General features: G+C 32.8%; 1 protein-coding gene across 2 annotated transcripts in view; it reads right to left on the bottom strand.

Moving 5' to 3' along the window:
• Positions 1-2,693: 2,693 nt before the first annotated feature.
• Positions 2,694-20,562, bottom strand: part of Pcdh10 (protocadherin 10) — a 53,554-nt gene continuing 35,685 nt past the window's right edge. The window contains exon 5 of one of the 2 annotated variants that reach the window (XM_004854967.4): positions 2,694-3,201. In XM_004854967.4, coding sequence (XP_004855024.1) covers positions 3,131-3,201 — 71 coding nt within the window. In that variant the 3' untranslated portion in view covers positions 2,694-3,130. Of the gene's footprint in view, positions 3,202-12,467; positions 18,392-20,562 lie in introns of those variants that run through there. The other variant, XM_004854969.4, reaches the window with a different exon arrangement.

Genomic DNA, 20,562 nt, shown 5'->3' with positions numbered 1-20,562 from the left:
TCTGAAATAATTTCTCTTTAAATTTAGTATACTGGATATCTATTTTGGATCTTTCCAGTGAAGGATTATTCATTAAGGTTCAGCATTTTATTTTATCATGTTCGCCATACTAACTAACGGAACTAACAAGAAAGTTACATAGGTCAGAGATCATATCCAAACTCCAATAATCACTAACCCTTATAATTAAGACATAGGAAAGTTCAAGTTTTGCATAATTTCAGCATTTTTAAATGTGTTAAAGATATCATTTTTTCATATATGTGTTATGATGACTAGAATAGTGTTTGATACAGATGGAGCATTAAATGAATATTGGCTTTCATTATAACTTTGTACCTATCTTAGTATTCATTTTAAGATGAATCCTATAAGCCTATCTTTGTGCCCTGGTTTTTCATTATATAAAAACTCACTGTAGCTGGACATGGTGGTACACATCTGTACTCCCAACTATTTGGGAAGCCAAATTAGGCAGATTACAAGTTTGCAGTCAGCCTGGACAATGTAGCGAGATTCCATCTCAAAATTAAATTCTATTTGTTTGTTTTGTTTTTGAGACAGAGTCTCACTGTGTAGTTCAAGCTGGCCTTGAACACACTATGTAGTCCAGAATGGCCTTGAACTTTTGGCAATCCTCCAACCTCTGCCTCCCAAGTGCTGGGACTACAGGTATGCACCCCCATGCCCAGCTTTAAAATAAAATTGTTAAAAGGGTGGGGATGTAGATGAGTAGGGGGATGTAGGATCTCTTTCCTAGTGTATATGAGGCTCTGGGTTCAACCCTCAGTAGGAAGGAAGGAAGGAAGGAAGGAAGGGAGGGGAACAAGAGAGAAAGAGGGAAAGGGAGAGAGAAAAAGGACAAAGAAAAACTCGTAGTAGAGATGCTCTTTTAACTTTAACAAGATACAATGACTTGTAACACCTACCACAGAAAAAGAAGTGACTGTTCTTCATCTGATAAGTGGAACCACATTTTTAGGTCAGTGAAAGTATTGTAGGCTTTTGGTTGTTTGTTTTTCTTTTATGTTTCTAATCAGAACTTCCATATGAATTCATTGAAGGGTTACATCCCCAGATGATAAAAGATTCCTCCTATAATGAAGATTATCTAACGTCATTCCAATTAAAATTCAATTATTGAGCAAACTTTAGTTGTGAGAACTGATTTGAGATTCTGAGTTAACTATAAAATTTACCAAAGTCTCATGATTTGAAGTAGTAAAGCTAGAGGATAATCCAGTTTGGAATATTTCACGGCTATCATGGTGTCCACTATACATTGTCTACATGCTTCCTATAATTTCAGTCAATGGGTAGTAGTTCTAACTGATTATGTACATTCAGTTACATGTTTGAAATCTTGAATGTTTTTTTTAAATTTACGTCAATTATTTCAGAAAAAGAACATTTTAGTAGATGCTACATTAAAAACCTACACTGTCAGAGCTAGTTAAAAATTTTAAGGGGCAAGCTGTGCAAAGTGCCAAACATGATCAAATTTCTCAGCATACAGAAAATATGGAATTATTACATTCATCAGTTATCCAATTCCACTGGAATCAGTATTAATTTCAAAATCTATATATTTTTTTCAAAATGCTTTCCCCCTTCCTCTGATTTCAAATTTTAACTATTTATTATCTATGCATTCTATGAGCAATAGAATTTGGAGCATTTTTGCCTTAAATTTTAAAATATATTTCTCTTTACTAACAGAGTTTAAGTGGATATTCTGTTTATTGTTTGGAATATAATGTCAGGAGACGATATGGTCTAAACATAGAAAATATAGTTTCGCTGTTCATAGCTGATGCAGAAGAACAATTCTATTATGTACTTTTACTTAATTCAAAACAGTCAGGATAATTGCAGGATATGAAAAGTTAACCAAGCATACCCTTTCAAAAGAAAGTTAGGTGTTTTAGAATGTTTTTGAATAACCATAGTATTGATTTGAAATTTTGAACATGCAAAAATGAACTTGGGTTTCTTTTGGCTTCTTGCTGGTGTTCAGAAGAAATGTGGGTGATTTAAATACTCTAGATAGGTCTGTCACTCAGAGCAAAACTCCTCCTGTGTAGAAAAGGCTCCCTCTGTCATCAGGCTCTCCACAGAGCTGAAGATTGCACATGGCTTTGCTACTGACTTCCTGAAATGTAGCCTCCACATCTAGGCTGCCATCATTAGACAATTTTGTTTGACCATTTCGTGCCAGGTGTCATCTTTGGGGAAGAGAGGTAAAGCTTTTGTCAGAGAGTATTTTTCGCGTTTCATTTAACGTCTACTTACTTACCCTTTGGTATTGAAAGAATAAGGAAATACAAACTGATAAGGCCATCCCTGGGCAGAGTATTTCTGCCACCAAGGCACTCTCTGCAGTTACAAAGATCCTTCAATAATCTGTCAAAAACTGACATGACTGTGTAAAAGCTGTTCATTTCTATATCTCATTTTGGATTGATGTACATGCACTTTTATATCCTTCAGTTCTGTATACCATTTGGCCTTTCATGTTCTCAGTTTAAGCTACAGGGAATTCAAAGCTATTTCAAAGTGTAATTATAGGAATCTGCATATAAAAGGCGATATGTCCTTCAGAGTGTTCCATGGAAAAGCAAACTCTTTCAAAGAAGAAAATTAGAAGTAATTCCCACAACTAAAATTCACAGAACTTAATACATTTTTCATCTGATGAGAACAGTTTTATTTTATTTTTTATGCCAAGAGATTAATCCAGAAAAAGGTGAAGATTATTTGTGAGGTAGAGGGGAATAAAGGAGAACTAAAAATTGAAGAGGAATGAGAAGAAAAGAGTGTATATTATTCATATTGTTTGAGACAATGACAACATCACACTAACAAAAATCAGTTCTTCATATTACCGTAACATACAGTAGAATTCAGAATTACATATTATATTAGTTATCTGTTGCTGCATAACAATATTCCCCATAGCATAGCAGCTTAATCCACAAACATTTATCTCACAGTTTATATGGTTCAGAAATTTTAGTTCAGCTTAGCTGGTGCCTCTGGTTAAGGTCTCTCCTGGGGTCGCAGACAAGCTGTTGGCAGAAGCTGTGGTCTTATCCAAATATGCCACTTAGTAGGCCGCTTCTGTGTCTGCTCATGTGGTTGTTGACTGGGCTCCATCCCTTGACATGCAGGCCTCTCCACGCAGATGCCTCCACAACATTTCTGCAAACAATCCAAGAAAGAATGAAAAAGAGCATAAGAAGTTTCTCAAAATGGGAAATTCTTTTTTTTTTTTTTTGGACTGGAAATCGAACTCAGGGCCTTATGCTTGCCAGGCAGGTGTGGCGCCACTGAACTACATTCCCAGCCAACATAACCTTTTTTCGACCTTTTGTTAGGTATGACTTCTACTGCATTGTTGATTTCTTAGAAGTGTTTACATGGATATGAACAGCAGAAGTAGCTATCACTATGGGCCATAAGACAGGCTGTCTACTCTACACATACTCATCCAAGTTACATTATTTCTGGGACTTTTTTGAATGACAAAATACATTCTAAAAGCCAAGTCATAAAAATGCATTTTGAACTGAAAGTAATGCTACACAAATTCTTCAGGTTTTTTTCTAAATATCATCTGAATAGTTAAAGAAAGTTTCATAACTTTAAAGATAGTTACTTAAAAGTTTAAAGTAACTGTCTTCATCTTTTTAATGGAAAAACTGGCATTAAATACCTCACAAACATAATTGTATAAATTCTGGAGCTAACAAAGTACTTAGCACAGAAATTATGTAGCATATGGTTATCCTAGTCCCAAACAGTAAAATGTGTCTGTATGTGCCAATTCTTAATTACCAGCTCATTAACACTCAGGTGTCAATTGCTGGTGGCAAAGGCAATACCCACATGGCCTAGTTTCTGTCATGCACAGTGTAATTAAATTGACCTCAAGTACTAGAGCCTTGCTAGTTGACTGATACTATTTGGACACTAACTTCAGGCACTATTTAAAGTAGAGTAATATGGTTAATAAACCAATGTAATGAGAGACAAAATTAAATTGGGTTTTTAAAATTGTACTTTCATTTGTAATTATAATATTGAAGACAACTGAAAAAATAGTCATTTTTCTATAACAAACATGGCAACACACATATACAGTGGATTTTAAAGTTGTTGACCTAAAATCCCTTCAAATTTTCATAAAATCGTTGCAAAAGAGAAGTGGAAAATAAATTATAATGATGGCATTTGTGGAAACAATATAGTTTGTGAATTTATTTATTCATGTGTCATAAAAGAAATGAAGTATTTAATTTTAACCTTTTGTTAGTAATTACTAGAAATAATTAAATTTCAAATATATTAGGGCTGGGATTTATCTCAGTGGCACCGGGCTTGCCTCACAACTGCAAGGTCCTGAGTTCGACACCTGGTACCAAAAAAAAGACATTATAAACATAGCAGTGTTTTACAATAAAGTCCAACAAAATCAAAAATATATTAACAAGAATCACATATTCAAACTTTCAATAATGCAAGACATTATAAATTTTCTCATTATGTCCAAAGTTCAAATTTCAGGCTTCTAGATAAAGAGACAGGAGAGGTAAATCCAATCTATAATCTTTCTTAGATCTAAAGCTTCGCTAAAATGAAAAGAAAAATTTAAAGGAAAAACTTACAAGGAGTAGTAAAAGAAGAATAAAGCAAGAAAACAACTCTGACAACAGTTTAGAAATTTTGGAGTAGATCTATAAGTTGCAATTGAATTATTATTTTTGAAAATATTTAAGCATTTGCTGGAAAAAAGTATGATGAAGAAATATAATTTTTTTTTCCACAGAAAGTTTGAAAGACTCAAATATTGAGAAGACAAATGAGCTCTGCTCCAGGAGTATCAAATGAAAAGACGGATTCAACATGTTATACAAAGCAGTTAGAACTTTCAGATATCCTCATTTACTGCATACAGTTAAGTGATCAACTATTTTCTCTGGTTAGAAGATAGGAGATTTAGTCTCTACGGAGTTGAAAACAGAGAGAATGCCTAGATTAGAAGACAGCAGGCCTGGTTTAATGTGCAATCATCACACTAAGAAAGGCTTAGATCCTCCCAGATAATCTTTCCCAAATTAGTTTACAGAATATCACTACCTAGGCTTATACTTCTAGACAGAAGATCTGAAAATATTTCTCTAGACTGTTTAAATTTCCCAAGAGAAAAACTATACCCAATGATAATAATAGTGAAAGTTCTCCAATTAAATGGTCCATCCAGACCTACAGACAAACATACTCACAAATGCTTTGTAGCAACAGAAGTTATCTTTAGCATTTTAGGTATCTATGTTCCCAATTTTGAGCAACTAGCCACATACTGCTGTTTGTTTCTTGTGGCACTGGAGATCAAACCCAGATCCTCATGTATGTCAAAGTCCTTTACTACTAAACTGTACCCTTAGCCCAACATTTCAAAAATTCTCAACAAAGATTCCAGAAAAGAGACACTAATCAGGAGAAATAGATAGAATGAACTATTATCTGTGTAGTCGGATATGGAAGAAAAAGAATTTCATATGTGAAGTAGTTCAAAATAGCTTTAATAAAGAATATTTAGAAAAAAGAATTGTTAGTATTAAAATAATGGTAATAATAAAATGAAAAAGCTAAGTAGAGAGTTGGAAAATAAACACCTAAAAAGATAAAAAGGTCAATAAAAGGTTGGAAGAGAAACACGTGGCAAACATAATTAAATCTCCCAGCAAGATTTTGATTAAGATTTTTTTTATTCTTGGAACTGGAAATCTAACTCAGGACCTTGCACTTGCCAGGCAGGTATGGTACCACTGAGCTACATCCTCAGCCCCAGAAAGATTTTGAAAACATATGAAAAAAAAAAAAAAGTGAAAACAATGATCATATCAGTAGATACGTTTCAACACACAATAATAAATTTTAAAAGAGGCACAAATAAGGGAATAAATAATGAAAGTAAAAATTTAAGAAAGTTGTCAAAACCTGAAAGAGTTGCATATAAAGACCCAAAGTTTACTAGGCACCTGCAGAATGGATGAAAAGAGATCCATATCAAACTATACACTGCTATGAGTTTTCAGAACTCAAAAGCAAATAAATTCTCTCACAAGTTTACAGAAGGTTTGAGGATCATCATGAAAGTGTATGGAAATGCTCTACTTTGAAGACAATATAGAAACTCTTTAAAACAAGCTTAAGCTTAACGTCAGGCAAATTAGCTTGAACTAATGCTGACCAAGACATAAATTTTTCAAATATGGGAAACGTTTTGTGTCCTTTTACGTTTAATATTGCTCACCCTTGAATGACAAGGACTGAAATTAAGGCCCAGTGTCCTGTGCTTCCTCTATATTTACTGGAAACAAAAAGGCACAAAGTCTATCTTGAAGTTCCCTTCCCATCTGCTTCAAAAGATAAGGTCCTATGCCAGTCAATCCCCCTTACCAGGGTGACCAGGTAAAGGCCTTACTAATCTGAGCAGAGGGTTTCAGTTCCCCAATAACACAGAGAATTATTGAAAAAAAATCCAGCCACACGAACCCCAGAGGTCCAGGGGGACATCATCTTGGCACCACAAAACCTGCCTTCAGGCCTTGGTTTTTCCTTGTTTCCAAAATCCATGTGGCCCTGTGAGAGCGCACCAGCCTCCTCCACTAGACTGTAAGAATGTAACTAATAAATCCTATCATTCTCTGTTGGGCATCCAGTGTTTCCAGTTCTCCATCCCCATAAACCTAGAGCAGGAATCTCTCTTTCACCAGCAGTGTGAATAGTAGGCAAGTAAATGAACCATTTGCAGAACAGTTCAGCTCTGACCAGGGCCACCTGATTGACTAGTTAGCAGCTCCTGGGTGGACTGGGCGGTTTTATGACATAGGAAGGTTTCCGGAGACCAAAAACCCAAGTGCTGGTGGATGTGTACTTTGGCATATTTCCCTCTTCCTTCCCTAAACTGTCCTTAAAATAAAAAGGAAAATAAAAGGTAGATAATAGAAAATAGGGAGATCAATCTTTTGTAAAGGATAAAGGGTGGGGGAAAGGGAAGGGAGGAGAAGAGCATGAAAAAAGAATGAAGACATGTTATCTGCATGTATCAGCTTCCCACCTTGCATGTAAGGATTATGTACTCCAAACATATGCTAATACAAAATTAAAACCTGAAAAAAGGATTATTAACTCACTATGTCTCAGCATAACATATGTTTGGGTTTTGCCAGTTTTTGCAGGTGGCCTAGACTACTGCCCATAAAAGTAGTGATAACATAGCACATAAAGGGTGTGCTAAAGGGTGCACTGGTTCCAGAGTCTCCCTTAACCAAGGACAAGACAGAGATCTCTTGTTACTACATCTAACTTGGTAGCCATAACTAGCTGCTTGGGACGGTTAAGTGTATATTATTTGTGATTGTGCACCCCAACACTCACACACCAGGAGGAACTCAGGGGTAAGATATTATAAAGTTTGTGGAAAGGAAGGACACAAATACCCTTGGAAGAATTCATTATGGCACAAGGCATGCTACTCAGGCAGCCTAATAAGAGTCATTTTTCAGGACCAGATAATGGCCTTTTCCATTCCTATGCAACAATTTTCCTTGCTGCTGTCTGTCCCATGAGGGTACAAAGGTGCACATCCATGGAAGTGCACCATCCAAGTAGTGGTGAAAAAAAATGATAGTGAAGGTTTAGGAGCATTTGGTACCAGACTCTCCTGAAATATTACTGAAGCATTGCAAGGGATCTAATGAAACACCCACTGGCCAGTGTGCGTGGGCTTTTTGTAGCACTGCTGCTTACCAGCATGCTAAAAGGCTAATCTGAGGACAGGGCTATCTGCCCCCACCATAGTCCAAATCCACACATTTTCTACACCAATGACACACTGGTTTCCCAATTTCCATTATTTTCTGTACAGGGAGATACCACTAAAGTTCATATTTTTAAGACTACCTCACTTTGTAGTCTTCTTTCCCATGGTCATGTGCCTGCTTCACATTCTAGGGAGGCTCTTAGACTCCATAGAATTCTCATTTCCACTTCAAGATATAAATGAATGTCAAGATTTCAAGGAGCCTACTGTGGTGTAAGGGCTAAAATTAAGATCAGATATTGTGTGTTGGCTTGATATTTGACACTGCGTATGTTGTCTAATGGCCCTAACGTGATCTTCTTCACTCAGCTCTCAAAGATAAGAATCTCTAGCTAGACAGCTCTCCTTCTCAGGGGAACCAGCCCTAATTCCTTCTTTCCAAAATAGTAGGGTTTCTGTTCTGGAAGAGCCCCACAGTGTTACTCACACTTCAATCCATCTTTAAGTGGAGGCTGTTCACTCTGTCCCTGAGTGCCACTACAGTGGGCCTCAGGTGTTGTGTCGTGACATCTCTCAGGCCACCAGGACATCTGAGACTAGTACCTTGTTTGCATTCTCACCTGTCTTTCCAGATTCAGGTGTGTGCATTCTCGGTCCCTGTGATCCTAGGTAGGGATTCTTCCCTCATCGATGGGGTAAGTAGTTGGTGATCAACAGAATCCTTTACCTACCTTCCTATATTTCTTTCTGTATTTGACTAAATTAGCGAAAATAAGTTGAGCTCAGTTTGGTGGATTCATTAGGTAGGATGACAATGATTTTGTGAAATCACATTGTTTACTTATTCCTGGTAATGCAGCAGCTTGGTAAATAGGATTTCTCTGTGAGATGCACTCGTTTAACTCTAGTTTTGTTCATTTGCCAAAAACATAACATGTTGCTAAGTAGAAAAAAATGCATACATTAAAACAATATTAAAATCTTATTTTATCAGTCCACTAAAGACATTCAAAACTATCTGGAGTTTCTAATAATACCTTATATGTGAGAATCACCCTTACAAGAGAACATATGTTATAGGAAGAGAATTAAAAATTGTAAATATAAAGTGAGGTTCTATGAGCTACAGCTTTTGTATATTTTTCAGTACAATTACTGGAATTTCAAATTAAAATAAGACACAGACTGGCAACCTAGCTTGAGATAGGTTGAGAATGTAAAGAAAAAAAGGCAAGTTAAGTTTTGTGTGGAGGTTCTTCCATGCGGTGACCTACATTAGCCTCACTTTCTTTGTACGTGAGATTATGACTGGAATATTTCAAGGACCTATTCTACACCAGACTTCTATTATTGTGAAGAGCTCACTTAAATAAAACATAGAAAATAAGATTAATTGCTGGTGAAGGTTAGATGATGGTTGATAAATACAGGTACAGAAACAAAAGTTTTTTGATTTTTTTAAAAAAATTGCTAAAACCATCAGAACTCACATGAAAACAAAAGCTAAAAAGAAGTTTGTATGATTTTTTACTTTTATTTATTCTTATTGACATTTATTCTTCATTATGTGTTATCATGTGTACAGAAAATGCCAGAGGAGTTGGTGTAATCTATGTTGTTTGTATGCCAGATACACTAGCCAAACTTTCTCAAATCTAAAAAAATTTAAATATTATAGATTATGTATCACATATTTATAGTTATTACCAAACATAATCGATGAAAAATGTTGACAAAAATTTAAATAATGACCATTAAATATTACACAGAGAATAAAGTAGAAAGCAGAACAGAAACTATCATTTGGTGGTAGGATAAAAAAATCTAAAATTCTCTGGAATTGTTTAAATATCATACAGTTCAGGTCCTACTTGGTTAGCAAGCAAAGTAAAATTTAAGCCACAGGAAAAAATTAGAAAGGTCTTCTACGAACTAGATGACATTCCTGCCCCAATTTTCCCCTTTCTTTTATCTTGTTTGAAGGCAGCATGATCTATTGAAGCAAAGAAAACCCCTCAGAACCACGTCTCCTAGTTTCTTTCACCTCATCTTCAGCCTGCTGATCATCTAATTATTGAGGAAGTGCTATTTATCCTCTGAAATGGCTCTAGATTTGCCCTTTCCTTTCAGTTTTTCTACTCTAGTCTGTAGGTTAATTACGATAAAGTGTTAGCTAGTTAGATATTCACAGTAGTCTTTCTTTTCCCTATGTCTATTTCGTCTTCTTCAATGTTATGAGTTATCTTATTCATGTAAATTAGACATTGCTTAGCTATTTACAGCATTTATTTTCATCTTTTAATTATTGTTATTATATCTAACTCATCTATAAAGTGGGAAATCTTGTTTCTCACAAGTAAATATTACATCTTAAACTAAAAGTGTGCTAATATTTAAATCTTAGAAATTACCTAATACACGTTTTATCATTCCCCAAACTGATGAATAGATGAAAACTTGCTTCACATCTTAGCAGCAGCATCCTTAGCCAATAATCACAGTGCTGTGACCTATTTGATCACATCATGAAAGGTTATGCCAGGGTCACAAGCTTCTGCAGGACCTATGAGTGGTACTGGTGATATTTCCCATTCTATTCCTAAAATCACCAACCTACTATCTTAAGATCAGTGTGACATCTTTAAACTTAGTAATATTGATAAATTTTATTTGTTTGTTTTTGCAGAACTAGGGAACAAGCCAAGGGATTCTGGCATGCTGAGCAAGTTCTTTTCCAGTGCTACCTTTACATTTTATCGCGAGAGAGAGAGAGAGAGAGAGAGAGAGAGAGAGAGAGCGAGCAAGCATCTGTAAGTTATCCCTATGCGGTAATTTAATATCATATTGTTTAAAAAATGTAATACACCTCTTCTCCTTTTTATTTTCTTCTAGGACACATCATATCTAACTTTATTTCATTCTTTGTCACATTTTAACTAGAATTACCCAATCAGCATCTATTTCACCACTTTTGTCCTTATTTTAACTTTCAGGTCTTAACATGCCTGTTTCTTTGTCTCTGTCTTGCTGTCTCTCTGTCTCTCCCCCCTCTCTCTTGCACATGCATGCGTACACACACATACACACACACAGATACACATACACACATCTCTGATTTGACTTGACTTGTTAGGTTTTATTATGATCATTGTGTTGTCTCTCTCTCTGTGGTCTTTGTCACCCTACCATAAATAAGAGTGGTTTGCACCCAAGGACAAAAATTTCAATTACTTATTTCATAGTGTTAAAAATCCCAAGTCTTTTTCTTGATAAATAAATAGTGCTGTTGTTTTTAATTCAGGAGTGCTGATATTTGGAGACTAATTTATAGAGGGGCATACATTACAGGTATTACCTACAAGATGATTGTGTCTTTTCATGTCTTCCTTCAAGGGTCTATTGTATGCTTACTAACACCCTTACTATCACATATGTATACCCACATGAAACCCTATTTTGAGAGAAATATATTGCAAGAGAACTTAGAAACTGGCTATCCATGATATTATTAATCAGAAAATACAACTAAGAATTTAGAAACTCTCTCACTTTGGGAACAAAGTTCAGTTACTATGCCAATACTTGCAGTCTTCCTTTTTTCATGATCAAGAACTACTCACAATGACAAGGGGAGGCAAAGGATGCAGACAGCGGTACAAATAAAGTGATTAGGACATTGATCGAGTGTTCCTTTTTCCCAGATGGATAGGTTAAGGAATTGCTCAATCATTATCAATTTCTCAAAAAATGAATAAGTAAAACAGAACAAAACAAGAAAAATGTATCTTTAACCACACAATGTTCTCATTAGATGTTCCTACATGAATTAATAACTTCTATTTAAAATATAAATTCCCCCTTAGGAACATTACCTTAGTTATAAATTCACAGGAACTAACTTATTTTAACTAGAAGATTTAAAATTTAGATTTCATGACAAGGAAAGATCTTTTAATTGATTCAAAAGAAATAGCAAATTTTAGAAATATTTTGAACAGTCAAAGGATGGCCCTGGGCAACAGGGACTGCCAAGCTAAGGACTGCAAATATCAAGCAGTCTAAAATTAGAAAGATTAAAACAATCCAATTTTAATGAGCAAATAGTAAATACTGCTCAAATTCAATGGTAAAAGGTATGCTAGCCATATCAAAAAATAATCATATGCATAGTAGTCATACAAAAAAAACATATGCAAAAACATATGATTGATTCTATCAAATATGCAGGTTTCTCCCAACATTATTTGTGTGGAAATAGATATTCAGGAAGGACATTGGCGTCAAGGGGGAAAATTAGGTAAATGTTTCCTAGTGCAATCACATGTGGATATGCACAGTTTTCAACAAAGGGAGTTGCAGAAAGGAAGCTGAGGGAGATACTTGGAACTCCAGCAAACTTGATTGCATTTCCTGGACTTTATTTCAACAGTGAATGGAGAGATAAAGGGGAAGAGACGCTGAGCGAAAACCAAAGGGAGCCTACTTTCATCTTGAAGTTTGGAAACTAGTACTGCTTATATCCACAGTGGTATTGTGCTACGCATTTCACACACTTCAGTTCACTAATTTTTATCTACATCCCACAACTAGTGCTCTTATCTATATTTTACAAAGGGTAAAGATTAGCATTCAGATGTGAAGTAACTTTTATTTATTTAGTCTTTTGGTACTGGGGATCAAACTCGGGACCTTATGCTTACAAGGCAGGCGATGACACCACTGAGCTAAATCCCCACCCCTGAAGTAACTTTTAGAAGTATCTTTCCTGACTTTCCAAATCATTAACTAAGTTTAAATCAGAAATAGCGATCATAAGATGCAGTGTTTCTTAAACATTTTGAGAAATACTTCACATTATGCAATATTCTTAAAATGTGACCTATTTCACACATGTATTTGAAAAATATTTCACAAAGAACTATTTACTTTCACAAGAATTATGTGTTTTGATACATAGTTCTACCTACTTTTTCTATGCTATTTATTATTTTGTTCCTGTTATCATCTTCAGATATTAAATTGATCTCATATCCCATGAATGGCTTTTGGCCACAATTTTTATCATTTAATTATTAATATTGTTCTGGAATTTCTTTGGTTCTTAAAATAAACTAGAATTTTTTTCTGAAGACATATATCATACCTTGTCAAATCACCTCATTGTCAGACCATAACTTAAAATTAGTAAAATTTAATTTTACCTCTAAAATTTAAAAGCTCAGTTTAATGAAAGAGCCCATGATGTGATTTCTAGAGAAAGAGAAAGTGATAGGAAGCAGAGGTACACATGGGAACCGAGTCTGTCTGTAATTACAGCTGATGACATTTCATGGAGAACTCTCATTCTTGTATAGTTCATTCTGCTCTTTTCCATCATAAGGTTAGAAATAGTCGATGTTCAAGGCAAGAGAAATACCTATTCTTCCTCCTTGTTGTCTTACAGAATGAACCTTGTATATGTAGTTTGTGTAGTTTGAACTCAAGAAAATTAGTTTCATAAACCACACATGAGATTAAGAAGCACAGCATTTCTTCTGTTAGCTTTTAGGTATTTCAGACCCTAAATTGCAATAGGATTAATTCAGTTTATATTAACATTATAAAACTATTTATACATTAATTTTTATTTTCTTTTTTGAAAATGATACCCATATGTACTTTAGTTTTTCTTATATTTCTGTCAACTTTGATTCTAAAAGGATATGTTTCTAAAATTTAAATGAAATTTTTATTGCTGGAAGGCGCTCATGCCTTACATTAATCTTTGTGGAGTGTTAGTATTACTACTAATAAAAAATGCTTAAAAATTACAGCACCAGTTGAAGAACTATATACTTAAAAGATTCATGTGGGTATCATTAGAATCATATGGAATTAAATGCCTACATTCAAAACTATAAATATAGTGAAATTCTTCAAAATTTACCATATGTTGCTTCAAATGAGAATAATTTTGAACAGATGTTCTTTTAGACCTGTTATATTAAGACTAAAATTACTAAATCAGCATTTGTTGTTTTTAAACGTAGGGCCATATTTTGCCTCTGATTTTATTCAAAGCTCCCACAGGCGTCAGTGGAAGATCCATCCATGGAAAAAATGGTATGATGTGTATCCTAGTTTTATTTATTTCATATGTATACAGCAGTATAAAATAATATATTACATTTACACTTGTTTTACTTATGTATCTTTATAGCATTCACAGTAACAAACACTATATTTAAGATTGAAACTCATCTTTTGTTATAATACCCTGTTTTCACTCACGGATAACTGTCTCAAAAAATGTATTTAGAGTTGAAATTCCCTGCTTAGTTTCAGCACAAGGATGTATGGATGTATTGGAAGTCTGAGTTCTATTATTCCAAAATTTTTGAGTCTCAAGTGAAAACTTAATTTTTTTTGCATCCTTGATGCAATATTTTCACGCAACTCAAAAACATCTGGAGAGTAAAACTTGAAACTAAGCATGTGACAAGTTTTCAAGAAATAAGTCATTTTTTTCTAATTTTACAAATACTTAAAAAATAACAGTGATAAGAAATACATGCATGCACACTAACGGTATTATAATTTTAGTCATATTATTGCCTGAAATACTCTGGCGGCACCCACATACCAGCATTCTTACAGAATGCTAAAATCTAAGACCTATGCCAAGTTTTTGAAGAAAAAAATACCCTACTGAACAGTTTCACAAATTACCGTATAAGGATTTTGTTTGACTTAGCAGAGGGATTATTCCTTGACCTACCAACAATATATAAAATAATTTTACTACTCCATGGTGTAAAAAATATGGAATTTTGTTATTTTCTGTTTTTCCTTGTTAAAAAGGAACTTAAAAAAGATGTTAAGTGCAAAGCCTTTACCACTACAAAATTAGATTTGAGAAAGATAAAGAACCCAATAAATTGCAATATGAAAAATAGAAGATTTTCAGAAAAATCTAGTATACCATGTTTTGAGTACTTTTTAGTTCCTTGGGTATTAACAGTGCACACAGAAATCCAATGGAAAAAATGACATAAATATTGTAAGACAATAACATAAATATATCTTTTATCCTGCTTAACATTTACCATGTTCTTGTTAAGTCATTATATTAAAGATCAACTGAATTGCAACAAATAATTTGAGGGCAATAAAATGGTAAAATTAGTGTATAGTTATGAAAGTTTATGTTGAGAATTGTGAGACTTTTGTCCCTGGAGAAGCAGAAAGACTTCCAAATTACAAAATATCTAATGGTCAGTTATAAGACAATTAAGAAATGAGATAGAGTAGTTGAAATAGTTAAATCTTCTACTATAGTTCTTAGTTAGCAATGTTTGATAAAGGCATTGCATTTAATATCTTTCAAAAGTAAAATGTACACATTTCCTTAAAATTTTCCAGGAAAAGATGATATACTCATGTTACTGACATCATTATACCTTTAAAGTAATTCTGATGCAATATTTCAATATTTGATTGAAAATTATTTCACAAAATTATGTTCACACGTTTAAAATTAGCATTTTACATGTGGATGAAATATTTCTAAAAATTGTCATTTGACATACCATTGAAACATTAAGACACCATTTCCACAGGAAAATTTTTTGACTTTTACTGTCCTAAAACTAATGACGTTAACAACAAGTAAATGTCATGATTATTTATGTCTAAAATAATCTATCAATGAAATGTTTTTAATAATCTGAATATTATTTTTCTTTTATGTGTATAAAATTATGAAAGATTAGATATTAAAATTCTCAGATTAACTAGCCTATACTAAAATTGCTTGACATGCTAACTTAGTAAATCCTTATTTGGGAAACTTTATTAGTTAGACACCCTTTTTGTTTTATAGTTGCGTTCACTGATGGATGATATTTTATCGAATTTGCTGAGATCATATCTTTATTTAACTTCTGATTTATTCTGAATGCAACAGTTGATTAAGGACCTAATCATTTAGGGTTTTATATTTAAATAATTCTCTCCCACAAGCTAGATAAAAAGTTTTGGTTTTGTTTTTGTTTACAGAATGATTTGTAATTTAAGGACTAAAATGTAAAATTTTAGCATGAATTACTACCATATATATTTTTAAATAGCTGATACACAAATATATGTCATAATAAGCCTGCTTAAGTGAATCATACAATATGAAGGGTTAAATAAAGAAAATGTCTCTATATCAAATGAAGTGAAATATCTGTCAAATATGAAATAACTACAACCTTACTTTGAATTTATGTAATAAAAAAGGTGGATGTAGATTTCCCCCCAGGATTGTAAAGTGATGTAGGAAAGATCTTAAAGCAGAGTGATGCAACAAGAAAATCATTTTCTTGCTTAAAAGTCAAATAGAACAAACAGACATTTGTAGTTAAATGATATATAAACATTTTCTTACTAAAATAGCCTATCATTCAAAATATTAATGTAGTAAATGCCAAAAGTTTGAGAAAATGTTACTGCACTTAGTGAACATATGTGCTTTTTGTACTACACATGATTGATTAGCTTCATCTTTACAGAGTTCCTCAACAAATTGGAACATTACATACTTTTTTCGATATATAAACTGACTGCAAATATGACATGTTATTATCTAATTTGTTAATAGCCAAATGAATGATACCAAGATATCACTCAAAACATACATCAAGGACTGATGAATACATTTATGAATTTTAATGCTAAATCTAAGAAGAAAACTGTGATTTAAATTACATAAAATTAGATGGAGAACACCTGTTCCATTTTAGTCTTTTCTCCCCCTTTTTTTAGTGCTGAGGATTAAATCCAGGACCTCCAGCTTGATAGGTAATACTTCCACCCCTGAACTACATTCCTAGCTGTAGCCTATTGTTTAGTAACATGGTGTAGCTCAAACTCTTATTGAACATAAGATCAGTTAGAAAATAAGGGCAATAATTCAAAGTACTTCTGCAATTTGCACTGGGGAAGCATTTTGATACAATGTCGAAGGGTTTTTTTAGAGGGAAGGGACCTGTCGAGATTGCTTTTTTGCTTGGAATATACCCTCACATTCTCTGATTTTTCCTTTCTTAATTGTATTTCAACAAGCAGTAAACAACAGTAAAAATATGTAAAAGAAAAGAAAATGGATCTTACTTAATTTAATAATAAACCTTGTTGACATAAAAGAAAAAGTCAAGCTTAAATTCTAGGCTGACTCATGAAAAATTTTCTCATTAATAAAACATTTCCCACATTTAAGCTATAAAATTTTCATACATAATACTGAGACAATATTGTACCATGTTCCTATCTCCAAATTTATTTAGCTTAAATTTAGAGATCCTTTATATTTTTATATTCTTTACCAGCTCACGTATTTATATATCTCTATATATTCATATAGAGTTATAAATATTTTATATTCATGTGTCATTAAGAATCACAAAACTATGTAAAATAAAACTATGTGTGAGTTATATGTTGAGGACTCTAAAATAGTAATCTTCAGTTACATATTTAACACCACAAAATGTACAGACACCCAGTTTTTTCTAACAACAAATACAGGTGAATTTATAGATTATAAAAGCTTTAAGTGATTCTAAGTTCAAAGCCATAGAAATAGAATCAGAATCATGTAGATTGTTAGATACTTTGATAGTACATATTCAGTGCTCCATCAAGATAATATGGACAGCTACATCTTTGGCATTGAAAATTCAGTATGAGTTCTTGACAAAATTTTGTAGCTTAGAGCTTAATTTTCTTTTAAACAAGGAAAAACAGGGTTGAGAAAGATATGAAAACTGGGAGGAAACTATTAATGATTTTTTTCTCAGTCAGTTTATCTTTGGGACCCTGAATTACCTTTTACTTTATTGTATGATGTGGATTGAATGAATCTGTTTAAAAACCAACTAATTTGTACCACATTTTAGGAAAATTATATAATATAATATATATATTTTATATTTATTTAGAAGCTTTGAAATAGTACAGTAAACACTTTTGCAACACGGTGTATAAACTACAGAATGTCTTTGATATTTTGTGGGTCTTCATAATACAACATATTTTATAACCCACAGGTGAAAAGAACATAATCACAATCTCTCTTGTAAAGTTGGAATAGATTGGGGAACACTGGATCACACAAAAATAATATAAAACAGTCAAGTTTAAAACAGTGATATTGCATTTATAATGCACAAATTTCCTTTCTTTATGACTGGCTTCTCATGGTGAATATAAACATCTAAAGGGCTCAGTGACATTTGGAGAGAGAAAGATATATAGTGCTGTAAACAGGCACACACTGATCGGAGAGGCAAAATCAGCTGCCTCTAAAGTTTCTACAGTTCTGCACATTTCAACTCATTTCTCAGGCCTGCTGAGAGCAACTGGGTCCTATAATTGGCCACGATGACTCCGCCGGAAATCTAATACTCAGTAACACACAACTAATTGGATGGCCAAGATAATGAAGTTGAAAAGTTGATGCTTTTGTTGGTCGACTTTGTGCAAATCATGCTGCTTCAGGTAAGTTCTGTAGAATTGACTAGCATATCCTTTTCCGTGCTGTGAAAAAGAAAGAAAAATACTCTAAGAAAAAAATGGTAGACTTTTGGAGTTTAGAATTGCACATCATTGTACAAGTAATCAATACAGTTGGAATTTAGCTATACTCCTACACCAAACATATGTAGTGTGAAATTAGTCCAGTGCCACCTCAGTTTCTACTATTCATGGTCTTTCTGTTTGATTTCTCTGAAATTTACAATTTTCACATTTTGTAAATTACTTTTGCATGGCAAATCTATGTTTTATGTACTAATCACCAATTGTATGGAGAGTAAAGTTAATTACGAAACAATCCCTATCCCTCACTATTTATGTGCACAGCTTAGGGGGAAATATGTGATTTTATTTCTAGAACAAATATTTAGAAAATCTATAATTAATTTGTTTACTATTTAATTTAATAAATTTTAATAATATATTAAATCGATCAATATTAATGGAAACTGTACCAGAGTATTTTTGTACTTTAAAAATTCAAAGACAACTCACATTTTCAAGATTTATTTTATTTCATTTTTCAAAAGTACATACCTGAAACTTTTTATGGCCTACACTTTTTTTCAAAGTGAATTTATCTCCTAAAAGGACTCAGATTTCTCATAAAGAGAAAGACAAAGGGAGAAAGAACATTTTTTTGTTCCAGTCTTACATTAGTTTATGAAATAAAATGACCAGATTCAGTTGTTCACATTTATCATTTTTAAATATCTAATGTATGTATAGTAATAATGGATATTTCTTCCACATATAATCTTCATAATATTTAACCATGAGTGAAGTGAGAACAAAAATTGTATCCCCGTGAACTGTATCTAGGTACAAAGCAGGTGTATAATTTTAAAAAGTTTTAGAAATTAAGATAGTTCAATTGACGTAAAAGTCACATATGAATATCTAATTAAAAATTACTAATTACCTTAAATAGCATAACTGAACTAATTTAATGTGCTACAGGTTTTTATTATCAAAACTAAGTGGGCTGGGGATTTAGCTCAGTGGTTTGGCTGCCTGCTGTGCAAGCTCAAGGATCCGAGTTCAATCCCTGGTACCAAAAAAAACAAAGTGAATCCTCCTTCTCTGAAATCCCCACTTATAAAATGTAGGTTAATTTAATTATGCACTTTTCAAAAGTTATTTTACCATATTTCCTCATTTATTATTCCTCAACACCCAGTTTCTGGCCACTGACACATTTCTTCATTAGTTCCATATTTACCAGAAATGTCAACTGAAACTTTGAAAGTCAGGTACTCTTATTACAGACATTAAAGTGAAAATGATTATTTGCACATACTATATATTAACCATTATTGAAAGTAATCAAAACATATTTTGTTTCATAATATCGTATGTTACCATGAATTTTAAGTGAGTTATCTATAGTACTGAAGTACAGGTAGCTCTTGTAACTTATCCAGTCATAATGCTATAGAAAATATTCTATAAGTAAGTGGAAACTGTTATTTTCATAGAACTAAATCCCATTTTACCATGTCCTTGAATTCACATTCCCTGTTTCATGACAAAATTGACTACAAGTAATTCAAATATATGTTTAAAATAATCAGAACTGAAAATTACTCGTGAATTAGACTATTGCAATCATATAAATTCAAGTATATAAAATGAATTTAAACATATTTGCAATGACCAAACTAATTTATTATCATGATTAAACACTTTGTTGTCTGAAAGGGAACAGCATTAATAATTATATAAGGTCCTGTACTCTTTTTTCTAACCTAGGAAATATAGTAACTCCACAAACACTATTACTTTCTTCAAAATATGTTGGAGATATTACTTACAGGTTAAAATTTTTCTGATTTATAAAACATCATTTTAGTAGTTCAAGGACAAAAGAAACTCAAGAGTAACCTATACGCAACCTATATACTAACTCATGTGAGAAAACTACTGAACATTACATTTTGTATAAAACTAGAAATTAATCAAACTAGCACACATTTAAATTAATAAAATATCATTTCTTATTAAGGGGTTACTTATGGGAAAAGCTATTCCCATAGATATTACATGTTCATTTAATTTAGTCACAATACAAAAGAAAAGTGTATTATTAAAATGCTTCAGAGTTACATAGATATAGAAGTTTAGTGTGTTATTCTAAATATATTAAATATAAATTTAATTTTTTATATATATAT

Source organism: Heterocephalus glaber, unplaced genomic scaffold (genome assembly GCF_053883595.1).
Source record: "Heterocephalus glaber isolate CG9 unplaced genomic scaffold, H.glaber_assembly_v1.0 deba00001586, whole genome shotgun sequence".
Lineage (NCBI taxonomy): Eukaryota > Metazoa > Chordata > Mammalia > Rodentia > Bathyergidae > Heterocephalus > Heterocephalus glaber.
The sequence above is the reverse complement of the archived record's forward strand: the minus strand, read 5'-3'. Positions and strand labels throughout refer to the sequence as shown.